This window comes from Cetorhinus maximus, chromosome 6 (genome assembly GCF_964194155.1).
Source record: "Cetorhinus maximus chromosome 6, sCetMax3.hap1.1, whole genome shotgun sequence".
NCBI lineage: Eukaryota > Metazoa > Chordata > Chondrichthyes > Lamniformes > Cetorhinidae > Cetorhinus > Cetorhinus maximus.
The window spans coordinates 88,564,752-88,578,689 of NC_135884.1; the positions used below are offsets into that span (position 1 = coordinate 88,564,752).

The following is a 13,938-nucleotide window of genomic DNA, read 5'->3' on the forward strand; positions in this document are numbered from 1 at the left end:
TGAGGGCTTCTGCAACCCATACAAATCAGCCTGTTAGGGCTGGAGGTGTGAGTGGAAGGGTGGGTGGTGAGTACAGAGGGCACCCACATCTACCAGACGTGAGCCTCCTACTGTATGTTAATTCAGAATTCTGAGCCAGAGATTTAGGGCTGGAATTTTAAATGGGCCAGGATCGGGGTCAGAGGTGGCTGGGTGCACAATTTGGCACTACTGGTCTCTGTGCCAGGAAGTGCCAGGAAGCCAATTTAGTCCAATTATTGTAAATTAAGGGGCCTATTAAGGCCCTGTTCCTGCGCCGACTGGAATTTCCAGTTGGCATTGCGGGTAGCCTGTGTTGGCCTGGACATGGTGAACTCAGGGTGGGAGTGAGGGAGGAAGCACAAAAGGTCAAGCATGGGACCTCCCACCACTGCACTCCCACCCCCAGCCCAGACCCACAACAGCTCCTGGAAAACAGCTGCGGCTGCTCGGCATTCCCTGCAGGTATTGTTCCTCCAGGATCATGGCCAGACAGCTGTGGCATTTTCAAAAATAAAAATAAACTTACCTCCACTTGTCCCTCACCGTCTCCATGTTCACAGCATCAGCTCCCACTTCCCTGACTGGACGACAAGCCCGCTCCCTGGCCTTTAATTGGTTGGACCTTCAAAGATTGCAGTGGGAATACCTAAAGCATGCCGTGCAGAATTGAGACCTTAGCCTCCATTTCCAGTTCCTGACCCCTATTTGACAATCCATCCCCTGGTATGTGGTCTCCCCTCATCAGGACTATCCTGAGTAGGGTTCAAACCCTCTGTGCCTTCCCGTTCAGCGGTGGATATGCTGCCACATCACCTAAGGCATGTCCAGGACAACAATGAGGACATATAATAGGTTTCTGGGGCCTGGGATGGAGATGGGAAAATGACTGGGATTCTTGCACCTGAACAACCAAAAATTGGAAGGCCATGATACAAATGGCATCATCGTGTCACCGAATGAGTTAGCTTGAGGCATGTTCACTGTCTGTACAATATCTCATCAGATACGGATACTTTAAGATTTGGGGAAAATGTTATTTGCTCCTTCTGAGGAAGGGGTCGTGATATTTTCCTACCTGTGTAAGCAGTCTGAAGCTGCTTGTTCCACCAGATGTTGTCCTGAGTGATGTCACCATTCTTGTTCTTGCAGCTGATGTTGGTGAATATGTCACAGGGAACACAATGTTCAAAGTGGTTTTCTCTCAATATATTGAACTCAATGGCGTTAGGCTGCAAACCAAAATGCCCCAAAATGATGAGCTGCTTCTGGTCTGAAAGACAGGATAAAGGAGGATCTCCTTCAGCTCAGCAATTTAATCTGATCAGCAGAATCAGTCAAAGCTTAATTTCATGCATCCTCTATTTCAATCTTCTCATAGCATCATAAAGCGTCGAAGGAGGCCATTCAGCCCTTTGTGACTGATTTCTTTGAGAGAACTCTCTGATGGGTCCCACACCCCAACTCTGCACATTTTTCCTCTTCAAGTATTTATCCAATTTCCTTTTGGAAGTTGCTGTTGAATTTGCTTCCAACATCCCTTCAGACAGTGCATTCCAGAGCTTGCTGGTTAATAAAGAAATTCTGCTCATGTCCCCTCTACCACCAACCCCCTCCCCCGACCTGTTTCTTTTGTTAATTATCTTAAATTTTCAACTTTTTGTTTTGTAAAGTATGCAGCCGTGGACTCCCCATTCCCTAGAGCAGTGGGTTCAAGGCTGGTTCTAAGATTCAGCACAATGGTGAGAATGAGTGAGCTTTAAAACAGCCAATCTATTCACAACTGTCCGTTCTCCACCCTGTACCAATAGTTAAAATGAACTCCCTTCCCTTGACAGGCTAATTGACAGCCGCTCCCCAGCAGAGACCGAGAGTGGCAAACTTGGCTAATTCTTCTCTCTCTAGCTTGGGGATACTGAGGCCAATTATGAAATCCTTGCAGGTCTGAGAGCAGTTAGCTCAGAGGAGACTGGGGTTCAACCTGGAATCATCCTGGTCTGTATGGATGAGGGTCACACTGAGTGGTGGATAGACACAAAGCCATTGAAACAATTACACAGGTGACAATCCTCTGGTGTTGTCGGGAACTGGAGTGAGGGCTTGGAGGCTGCAGGAGATAAAATTTTGCAAGGCTACCACCATTTCAACATCATAATGGCTGGCAGCCCAACACAACCCTCGATGTAACAGTGAAAATGGGCATTTTCAGCCGTTTACACAGTTTGGAGATTCTGCCAATCTCCCATAGAAAGGACAACAGAACAGTTGAAGGTACCCTGTTAACTTTGGTTGATGCCTGTTACACTGCTCCTGGGAAATGTTGGGGAGGAGAGTGTTGAGTGATGGGGGAATGCTTGTATCCTGATACCTCTCTACAGGCAAGTGAGCAACATGGGTCCTCACTGGGCCACTGCCCTAGCCTCTGGAGGCAAAGAGCAGTGCAGACTGCCTATAAACTGAATAGAAGGAAATAAGAGTTAATTTGCTTTTCAGTGAATGTCTTTCAACTCTAAATAGTCATATTGCAGTGAGGATGTTGTTTACAATCTCCTTTTTCGCCACCTATGCCTCTCACATCTAAGCTTTGCAATTTGCCAGCTTAATGTCCCTTCTTCTGCTTCTGTTTTAGTTGTGTCAGTATCACAGATTAATATTCGTATTCCATCAACATTTATATGGGTAGCGCTAGTTAAACCAGGCATGGCCTGCTGAGATGGTCATCCTGATAATGAAAACCTTTAAAATGGAAGTAATTCAAAGATGAGTCTCAAAGATTGCATGTGATGGGGCTGTAGCTAATTCCTTTGGCAGCATGTTCCATTGTGGGATTGTTCTTGGAAAGAAAGATTGTAGATACATTGTCTTGGAAACAAATGGGGCAGAATTTTCCAGTTGGCGGGCGGGCTCAGCGGGAGCGGTTGGGGGCGATTGTGGAGCTGATCGCTGCTAGTGATCGGCTCTGCGCCGCCATTTTATGTGGGTGGGCCAATTAAGGCCCGCTCAGCGTAAGACGCGAGTGGTAGCGCTCAGTGCTACCTGTGCGGGCAGGGGGTGAGGGGAATGTCGGGGCCAGTGCTTCTTTGCGCATGTACGCGAAAGAGTGCTTCAATCTCCCTGAGGCACAGGGCTGCCTTGGGGAGATTGAAGGGTTTCTGAAATGATTAAATATAAGGTTTATAAATTTATTTAAACATGTCTCCTCATGTGACTGTGTCACATGAGATGGAATTTTTTTTATGGAAATTTTTTTATTTATAAAAGCTTTAGGAAACCTCATCCCGCTCGTAGATGGGGTTTCCTAAAAAACATGAAGGCAGGTTGGCCTTTTCACCTATCTGCCAATCTTAAGGTTGGATAGGCAGTGTTAATAATTACCTTAATTAGATCCTTAATGGCCTTAATAGGCCCCTTACATATCGGCGGGTGCGCAGCCGACTCCGGCATGCGCCTGCTGAACAAAACATCGCAACTCAGCGCGATGATGTTGGGAGGCACGCCCGACATCATCGCACGTCATTTTACATGTCGGCGTGTTGAGCCCGCCACCATATGCCGACTGAAAAATTCTGCCCGTGGTCTTTGTAGTTTGTGTGGATGGCTACCTCGTATTATGTCATTGCCGGAGGGCACCAGATACTTGTTTCTGTCAGTTCCCATCAGTCCGTTTGCTATTTTATAGAACATGGTCCGTCTATCTTCTCCCTCTTTTGCTGTAGTGATTCCAAATCTTTGGTCAAGGATGTGACACTGGTGTATTTCCCATACTGATCTGTGCAGAATTGTACAGCATGTCTTTGGATTGCTTCAATCTCTCACCATATAAAGGTCCCACACATAAAGTTGCAAATTCCAGAATTGGACGAACAATCTGTGCAATCCAATCCTCTAGCCCTGGCCCCCCCATGCATCTTCATCTTCCGCGCTGGTGCGAGATTCTTTTTCATATTTCATATGTGCTTTCTCCCTAAATCCCTCCATTATTCTGTGTATATTTGTGTCTTTTTTTTTCACTCTTTCTATTGCTCTCTGACTTTTTCACTCTTTCTGTCTTCTCTCCGCCTTTAAAATCCTCACACCCATCTCTTCCCAACCCCTTTTAACTCTCTCATTCGGGCTCAGCTCAGTATCTGGCGCTTTCTTTTTCTATAGCACACCTCAGTACATTTCCATCTGTTAAGGGAGCTAGGTGGATGCAAGTTCCTGTTGGGGCATCAGCCCTGCCTACTCCTGCATTAACAGGCCTCTTAAGCACTGAACTGCTCCACTCACCAGCCTTGTCACAACCACTCCCTTTCCACACAACCTGATGAGTTTGGTGTGTCTTTTGTTTTTTAGCCCAATCATGTTTTGATGAAACCAATAACCGTTTTAACAGAATGTAACAGAATACCTGCGAGGTGTGTTCGGAGCAGGTCCATTTGCAAGCTTTTGTGTGCGATACTGGACACAACTCCAGAATCTTGTTTGGCCTTAAGATGGACATTGATGAGGTTGAGTGGGAGCACACCTATCTGCACAAGTCAGAGGTGGGACAAAGACAGAAAGAAAGTTCCTGTTAATCTTTCAGAACCATAGCCTTGGCAAACACATGATGTAGCTTTATCCTAGAGAGAACAGCAAAGGCCCCAATGTTCCACTGGCAGTTATCTGGATGGCTATGCTGCAATCACATCCAGGGCTTCCCATGAGACCAGCCTACTGGAGCATGCACATGCCAGGGTAAATGGGAGCATGGGGCAGGTTGGCACAAATACCACTTTGCCCCATTTTTTGCCCCATGCCAATGGAAATGCAGTCGCCAGCTTGCCCATGGTGGTATGTTGCTGGAATGGTGTGTTGCCTGAACCTTACCTACCCTGCCAGTAACCTGCCCTAGAGCAAGGGATCTGATCCAGGAATAAATGTTCATTCGCTTTCGTGACCCAGACCACTGGTGAGGGATGTAGCCCACTATTGTGCCCCACATTTGTCTTTGTGGAGGTCTGTATGCCTCACCTTTCTTGGCATACCAGTGACAACTACCTCACCAGGTGTCGGTTGAGGCCTGTGAGTGGAAATTCTGGCTTAGGAGGTCCTCACCTCATTCTGCCATTTGCCTTATATGTAGGAGACAGAGGCTCCGCCCCAATATGGTCATCAGCATATGGAGCAACGGCATAACCAGGTTTGTACCATTTCTGAGGGGAGTTTTCCAAAGTTGCAATGGGACATTTGCAGAGCACTGACCAATTTCAAGGCCACATAGTTTGCCTCCTATTCTTGGCCAGTCGCACTGTGTGAGGTTGGAGAGCTAGATGTGCTTTCTTGAAATTTGATCGAAAGGACACTACACGACAATCAACATTGGGTTTGTAGAAAGCAGGATTTGGACTGCATTTGGACTGGACAGTAATCTTATGCATTGAAATGAACAAAGTTAGAGCCGCTTATATTGCCTGTCCTCTCAGATCAGTTTATCACCATCCAGCAACCACCCCCCTCTCCCCCCCCACCGCCATCGCACTGCACCTTTGCCAAGGTCCTTCCATGAGATGCACCTTCTATTCTCTTGGTCCCCTTCCCAGATAACCCCTCCTCATTGTTACCCTTGCTGGTCCCCATGCGTTTGCCTTACACCAGACATATCCTCTTTGTAGTCACCAGCCCAGTCTTGATCTGTCCATCCTCTCCTAATACTGTCCCACCCCTAACCTCCCTTTGCTCCCAACGTTCCTTGAACATGTCATTGTCTCCTTGTTATGTGCCCACCTCTCCCAAAACTTCCTGCTTAAATCCCTTCAACCCTATTACCAAACCTGGTCAAAATCACGAGCATCCAGTGTGACTGTGGCTGGGATGCATTGTCCTTACTTTGCCCTCCTTGATGTCTCATGGTATCAACCATGACCATGTCATGTTCCTCCATCAGAAAGTATTTTTCTCATACACAGGATAGTGGAATCATGGAATTCTCTGCCCACCCCCACCCCCGCCCTCAAAATAAAACACTGCAGATTCTGAGCCAATTAAAATGTTCAAGGGTGAGATGGAAGGTTATTTTTGAATAAGGGTGTCAAGGGATCTGGAACAAAATGGAAAATGGAATTGAGGTACAGATCAACCATGACCAAATTGAATGGAACAGGCAACAGGGACTGAATGGCCTATCTTGCTATGATCCTACTTTGATAGGAGAGAGAATGGAGTGTGGGGTCAGCTTTGGATTGCTTTCCAATAAGACTGAATAGCTCCTCTTGTGCTGTAGGCTTCAATTGCTTTATGGATCTTGTTTTATAACAAATTGTCTGCAGTATTTGCCACCATAACAAATGGCACTGGACTCTAAGATAAGTGATTATGCGTGATGTGCCTTCAGATGTTTCTCAGACATGTAAAAAGGTACAATATAAATTTTAGCCTTTCAATGTTTCTCTTTTTCAATTAATTTGCCCTAAATTCCAGTAGGTGGCAGCATCCAATGACACAATTCTATAGGAGTGAGCAGACATGGACAATTGTGTATTTGGTTTCTGGATGGATATCCGTAGTGCGTTGCTGATGTGTGATGATCTTTATTTTGCCAGGCTACTATGCCAAGTTTCTAATCCTTCAGTGTAGACATCAAAGAACTTCATGGTATCTATTGTAAAAAGTAACAGATGCCATAGATGAATTTTATTATTGGCCTGGATTTTAATGGTGTCCCCAACATAGAAACTGTCCCAAGGTGAATATAGAGGAGGGAAGAATATAAACAAGGACCAATATCAAACCATAATGGGAGAGTTAGGGGAGTGGTTGAGTGATGAGTTTAGATTAAGTTCTCACAGGTGGAGAAAGAAGCGGTGGTGTTTGATGGGGATGTGGGACAGGGTTCCAGACAGTTGGGCTGAGGTGGCTGAAGGCCCTCCACAAGCAGGGAGAATACAGGCAAAGCCATAGTCCAGAGACTGAAGGGTGTGACAGGTTGCAGAGGGAGGATGGGGAAAGGCCATGAATGAATTGGAAGATGAAAATGAGGATTTTAAATTCAATATGCTAGGCAGGTCAATGTTGTTTGGTGAGGAGGGTGAGGTGGACTCATAAGATCATAAAAAATAGGAGCAGGAATAGGCCATTTGGCCCATCAAGCCTGTTCCGCCATTCGGTAAGATCGTGGCTGATCCGACAGTGGCCTTAACTCCACTTGCCTGCCTGCCCCCCACAACCCTTAATTCCCTTGCCCCTCAAAAAATCTGCCTAACTCCACCTCGAATATACTCAATGGCAGAGTCTCCACTGCTCTCTGTGGAAAAGAATTCCGAAGATTAATGACATCTTGAGAAGAAATGCCTTCTCATCTCCATCCTAAATGGGAGACCCCTTATTTTGAAACTGTGCCCCTTAGTTCTGTTTTTATAGTTTTATTTATTCATTTTTTACCCCTAGATTTTTTATCCCTAGAGGCCCTCAATATAAAATAGCCACCTAGAAATCTAATAGAGAATTGGGAAGAAACTCCTTTACCCAGAGAATGGTGAGAATGAGGAACCTGCTATCACAGGGAGCAGTTAAGACTTCTGGTATTAATGCATTTAAGTAGAAGCTAGATAAGCATATGAGGGAGATAATATTAGAGGGTTATGCTGATGGGGTTATTCGAGGAAGGGCGGGAGGAGGAGCATAAAGACCTGCATGAAATGTTTGGGCTGAATGGCCTGATTTGTGCTGTATTTTCTTTGTAATTCTTTGTAAGCAGCCTTGGTGATAGGCTGTAGGGGTTGAAATTTAGCTTTCTGTTCTGATTCTGAGCTAAGGTTGAAAATGTCCTAATTGAGCCACAGGAGATATAGAGCCAAGGTCAAAGGAGCTGCTATAGAACAGAGGAAACATATCTCATCTTCCCTTAACATTTGCAAAGGTGCTACAAACAGAAACATGATGGGTGATCAATTAATCGTTTTATGGTGGTGCTACTTGATGAAGGAGTGTTGGCCAGAACACAGGGTGAGCTCCCAGCTCCTCTTCATGTGGTCCATTCACCTGAATCACCAGAACAGGGCCCCAGTTTCATGGGATCAACCAAAGGAAAGCACTTGTATCAGAGCTGCAATAAGTGTGACAGCTTGGACTGTGTGTTCTGGAGGGGGACTTGAAATGACAGTCAGCTGAACTAAGTTGATACTGTCCAGAGGGTAGAAGGAAGGAAGGAAAGGGTGAGCAGTAAGGGATGAATAAGACACACATAGATCCTCAGAAAGCTGTCAAAATATAGGCCTTGTTTTTCTGCACCAGCCCCTATCCTCTGGTCTTTTGATGATCTAGGGTGGACAAGATAGGGAGATTGCTCAGGGACACTCTATGCTACACCCTCCCTTCCCCATTCCTTGATGTACAATTTGACAGAAATGGCCTTAAATAGCAGCCAAGCCTTTTCAGCCATATCTTACCTTGAAACGCCCTAACAAAGGCTGACTGTATGGCTGGTGTCCATTCTCCTGCTCTAACAGCTTCTCTAGGTTGACGGCCCGGTCCAGCTCGAGGCCTGAGTTAGTGTCCCAAAGGAAGGCCACCCGTTCTACATCCTGTGGGAAGTTTGGGAACATAAATGAAACATTCGCGCTTTCCCTTAAAAGAAAGATATCAAAATGAATTGTACTCAGGTGGCATTGCACAAAGTAGGGCTCAGAGATCTGGGGTATAGTTAGAAACTCAGACTCAGTAATTGTACTGCACGCTACTTTGGAATTATTATTTAGGAGTTGGATTTGCATAAATTCTGTGTGGAGACTTTCCCAGATTAAAATCCACGTTTCCTTTTATATGGAAGAAAAAATAATGGTCAGTCAGCAGCGCAGGAAGAGGCTGATAATGAGAGGCCTCATCTAAATTTATTAAATACTAAATAAAAAGAAAGATTTACATTTGTATAGTGTCTTGCACAACCACAGGACATGCCATAGTACTTTACAGCCAATGAAGTACTTTAGAAGTTTAATCACCGTTGTAATGGAGGATACACAGCAGTCAAGTTGCACACGGGTCCATTGTCCTGTCCTTTCCTCATGCACTTCTACATTTTTATTTTTCAAATAACTTATCTGCTTCTCATTCCAAAAAAAAAAGATCTATTCCAGCTTGTATTTCTGGAAGAGTCCTGGGAGAGCAGATATATATCTTCAGGGTTTCTGCTGATTCACACTGAAGTTAAGGTAGGATATCAAGAGAACCATAGAAATTCTGTCCCACAAACTGCAAGTGATAATGACCAAGTTGTTGATAGAGGGATAAACATCGGCCAAGACACTAGGGGTAACTCCCTTGCTCGCCTTCAAAATAGTGTCATTAGATTGTTTTTTGACCAACTGAGAGGGCATACAGGCCCTTGATTTGATAGCTTATCTGAAAGACAGAACCGCTGATAGTGCAGCACTCCCTCAGTACTGCACTGAAGTGTCAGCTTTGATTTTTTTGTGATCAAGTCCTGGAGTAAAATTAGATAAGGTAAACCTGTTATATTGCAAAAGGCCAGGTGGTGCAGGATAGAACAGGTGCCAATCTTTTATAAGCATTTATTTACAGAGATAGACATTACAAACATGCACCTCCTGACCTGACAACCACCATTTCAGTCTGTTCCTATTTACAGGGGTATAACTGAGCCCCCAAGTAATACCCACCGCCTGCATAAAATTAAAGATAATTAATATGCAATTAACAAAACCTATTACATCAAATTAAGATAGCAAAGTAGGATCAGAGCATACCTAAATGGAGATTAGAATCATGGAGGTAACAGCTCAAAAGGAAGATACATACATTTTGCTTTCAGACAGTGCTCACCTTTATTCTGCTATTAACACTTACTTTGAGCAAGCTTTGTGTCTTTAATACTATCATTACCACTCCCTTTGCCCGTATTCCATGACATCCTTGTCATTTTATTTTCCCCACTTTCTAACCTATCCCTGACCTTCACTTTTGCTCCACCTGCGCCTCCCCTACTATATCAACAGTGTAAATCCCATCACATTCCTACTTCTCTTCAGTTCCAAAAAAGAGTCACATTGGACTCGAAACATTAACTCTGTTTCTCTTTCCACAGATACTGCCAGGCTTGATGAGTATTTCCAGCACTTTCTGTCTTTATATTATAAATGTTCTTTCTTTCATTCAGCTTATCTTAACTATGCCAATAATTTGCTAGAGTAATCTAAAACTACTCTCACCACTCTTTTCTTCCACTGTAGTCCTTTATCTTCCTCTGTTTCAACTGTGTACCTACTCTTTCCTTAAATGATGCAATGATCTCTGTGGCAAAGCATTTCATGCACCATCAACCCTTAAACCAACTGAGCTAAGCTGCTGTGAGGAAGGGTGGAGGAAGGAAAAGTGCAACAAGCAAAGAGACAAACATGGAAGTTTCTCCTTCCCTCTCTTCACTCGTTCAGCAACTGTTTTAAAGCAATAACCACTTGTCATAGCCTCCTCACCAGATGAAATAATCTATCCTCTTGTGCTTTGTGTTTGGGGCATTGAATCTGATTTATATTTCTTGAGTAAATAGTCATTGAGCGAGAAATTTGAACAAAGTACCCAAAAATATTGGATTGTTAACAGAATCATAGAACTTTACCATACGGAAAGACATCCTTTAAACCATCATTCATATTCCAGCTTTCTGAAAGCGACATTCACTTGGGTCCATTGTTCTCCTCTTTCCTCATGCACTTTTACATTTTTATTTTTCAAATAATTTATCTGCTTCCCTTTCCAAAACAAAACATTCCAGTCTGTATTTCCACCCCTGTTTCTAGTAGAACATTCCATCTCTCAACAACTCAAAACAATTTTCAGAGCAGCTCTTTCACTATCCAGCTGTAACTTTGGTTGAAGATTAGTGAGCCCTGGGGGAGCAGGTATATATCTTCCGAGTTTCTGCTGATCCACACTGAGGTGAATGTAGGAAATCAAAAGAATCATAGAAATTCTGTCCCAATATTCTAAGTCCAGATGAACCAATGAGTTACACAGGTTTAGTATCACCTCTTTGGCCCTTATTTTCTACAACTCCTGTTTATAAAACCAAGGATCCCAAGTGACATTTTTTGTATCAATTATCTACTTGTCCCAAATGTAACCAATTTTTTGGCTTTTACAGTGTTTAAAATTTATATGATTTCAGGATAAAACCAATTAAGTCTTCCATTTCCATAATAAATGCTGACCTAGCCAGCGCTGCCCGCATCCCATGAACAAATAAAACAGTGTCACAGATTGCTGTTGAATCAGAGATTATGGTCTATCCCCCCATGATTTGCCCCATCTTATCCCTCTTAATATCTCTGCACTCCTCAATTCTGGCCTCTGTCAAGCTTTGGAATTTCCTCTGTAAAATTCTCCACTTCTCCCTTCTCCATCAAAAGCTACCTCTTCAATGGAGCTTTTGGTCACCAATCCTAACACTTGCTTGTGAGGCTCGGTGTGAAAGTTTGTGTGTTAATGCTCCTGAGAAATGCCTTGAGACGTTCTGCTTTGTTAAAGGCACTGTATATGTTGCTATTTGTTTAAAGTGGGATTGATAATTTATGTAAATTATTTTGCTTGTGAATTTACCTGTTTTCCTTGTCCTAGTGAGGTATCTAACACAACATACTTCCACCTGCCACGGTCCCCTTTCCATTCTTGCACTGTAACAATGGTGGGTTTCTCAAGCTCCAGGCATATCTGGGGAAACCAAGCATTGGAGCAGGTTAGTAATGTGACGGTGCTTACCTGACACCCTCTACTGGTGGAGGTGTTGAAGGGCACAGTAACCTGACGGGTAAGTGAAGAAGAAAGACTTTTATTTCTGGGACTTCTTGTCAAATCTGTGACAAACATTTCAAAACACTTCACATACGATTCATTTCAAGTGCAATCACTGTTATATTGTCAAGTACAACCCATTATTTTGCACACAGCGGGTTCCCATAAACAGCAGGGAAATGAATGACCCTTTGAATCTCCTTTAGGCGGTGCTTTAGGTACTGGCATAGGTGATTTAAGGGATGAATACAGGTTAATTCAGTGGGAGAACCCACTGCTCAAATCAAATCAGCTAACATACACCCAAGAGACCAGGTAGGCCCTTGGTTTAACTTTAATCCAAGAATGGGATCTCCAGCACAGTGCTTGTCAGTCATGCTGCAGAGTGTTAGCCCAGGTTAAATACTCAAAACTGTCCAATATGGAAGCAAGTACGCTATCAACTGAGCCAAACTTCCAGGTACTACCAAATCCTTCCTGTCCAACCACCAACAGGTACTGATCCCTCTTGTCCAATCATCAACAAGCACTGACCCACAAAACCCTTCCTGCGCAAACACCGCTGGGTACTGATCCATCAAATCCCTTCTGTCAAAACACCACTGGGTACTGACCCACCAAATCCCTCCTGTCAAAACACCGCTGGATGCTGACCCACCAAACCCCTCCTACCCAATCACTGCCGGGTACTGATCCACCAAATCCCTCCTGTCAAAACACCGCCAGGTACTGACCCACCAAATCCCTCCTGTCCAATCGCCACCGAGTACTGACTTACTAAATCCCTACTGTCCAATCATCGCTGGATACTGACCCACCAAATCCTTCCATTTTTTATTCATTCATGGGATGTGGGCATCACTGGTTTGGCCAGCATTTATTGTCCATCTCTAATTGGCTTCAAGAAGGTGGGGGTGAGCTGCCTCTTGAATCACTTCAGTCCATGTGGTGTAGGTACACCCACAGTTCCGAGGGCAAGAGAGTTCCACAATTTTGACTCAGCAATATCTTTCTAAATCAGGATGGTGTGTGGCCTGGAGGGGAACTTGCAGGTGATGGTGTTCCTTCGCACTCGCTGCCCTTGTCCTTCTAGGTGGTAGAAGCCATGAATTTGGAAAGTGCTGTTGAAGGAGCCTTGGCAAGCTGCTGCACTGCATCTTGTAGATGGTACACACTGCTGCCACTGTGCTCAGGTAAACGGAGCAAAAGTTTAAGGTGGTGGATGGGGTGCCAATCAAGCGGGCTGCTTTGCCCTGGATGGTGTCAAGCTTCCTGAGTTATATTGAAGCTGCACTCATCCAGGCAAGTGGAGAGTATTCCATCACACTCCTGACTTGTGTCTTGTAGATGGTGGACAGGCTTTGGGAAGTCAGGAGGTGAATTACTCACTGCAGAATTCCCAACCTCTGACCTATTCCTGGAGTCGCAGTATTTATATGGCTGGTCCAGTTCAATTTCTGGTCAATGGTAACCCCAGGATGTTGATAGGGGGATTCAGTGACAATAATGCTGTTGAATGTCAAAGGGGGTTGGTTAGATTCTCTCTTGTTGGAGATGTTCATTGCCTGGCACTTGTGTGGCGTGAATGTTACTTGTCACTTATCAGCCCAAGCCTGAAAGTTGTTCAGGTCTTGCTGCACATGGACACGGACTGCTTCAACATGTGAGGAGTTGCGAATGGTACTGAGCACTACATAATCATCAGCGAACATTCCCAGTTCTTATCTCATGATGGAGGGAAGGCCATTGATGAAGCAGCTGAAAATGGCTGGGCCGAGGTCACCACACTGAGGAACTCCTGCAGGGATGTCCAGCCTACCATCGACAGGTATTGAACCACCAAATCCCTCCTGTCCAATCAGTGACGGGTACTAATCCACCAAATCCCTCTAGTCCAATCAGTGATGGATATTAATCCACCAAATTTCTCCTGTCCAATCAGTGGCAGATCCATCTACTCTTGATTATTCTCTCTGTTGTTGAGGGTGAGACTAGTACATTTTTCTTCTCTCCTTCCCTCTCTAGCCCTGTCCCATTTTCACAACTCATGGCAATAGGACTGGAAAGCAAATTTCTCCAAGGCCTGTACGCTTCAGGTTTTGTAACCAATAGCAATGGGCAAGGGGCTGAGTTGATGGGAAAACCAAGCAAGTT

General features: G+C 44.5%; 1 protein-coding gene across 3 annotated transcripts in view; it reads right to left on the bottom strand.

Annotated features, from left to right (window-relative positions):
- The window catches only part of LOC144681887 (endonuclease/exonuclease/phosphatase family domain-containing protein 1-like), a 36,028-nt gene that overhangs the window by 2,571 nt on the left and 19,519 nt on the right, over nucleotides 1-13,938 (bottom strand). For 2 of the 3 annotated variants that reach the window (XM_078543992.1, XM_078543993.1), the window contains exons 4-7: nucleotides 11,593-11,703; nucleotides 8,427-8,561; nucleotides 4,409-4,529; nucleotides 1,097-1,291 (exon numbers count right to left, since the gene is read on the bottom strand). In XM_078543992.1, coding sequence (XP_078400118.1) covers nucleotides 1,097-1,291; nucleotides 4,409-4,529; nucleotides 8,427-8,561; nucleotides 11,593-11,703 — 562 coding nt within the window. Of the gene's footprint in view, nucleotides 1-1,096; nucleotides 1,292-4,408; nucleotides 4,530-8,426; nucleotides 8,562-11,592; nucleotides 11,704-11,751; nucleotides 11,794-13,938 lie in introns of all 3 variants that reach the window. The other variant, XM_078543994.1, reaches the window with a different exon arrangement.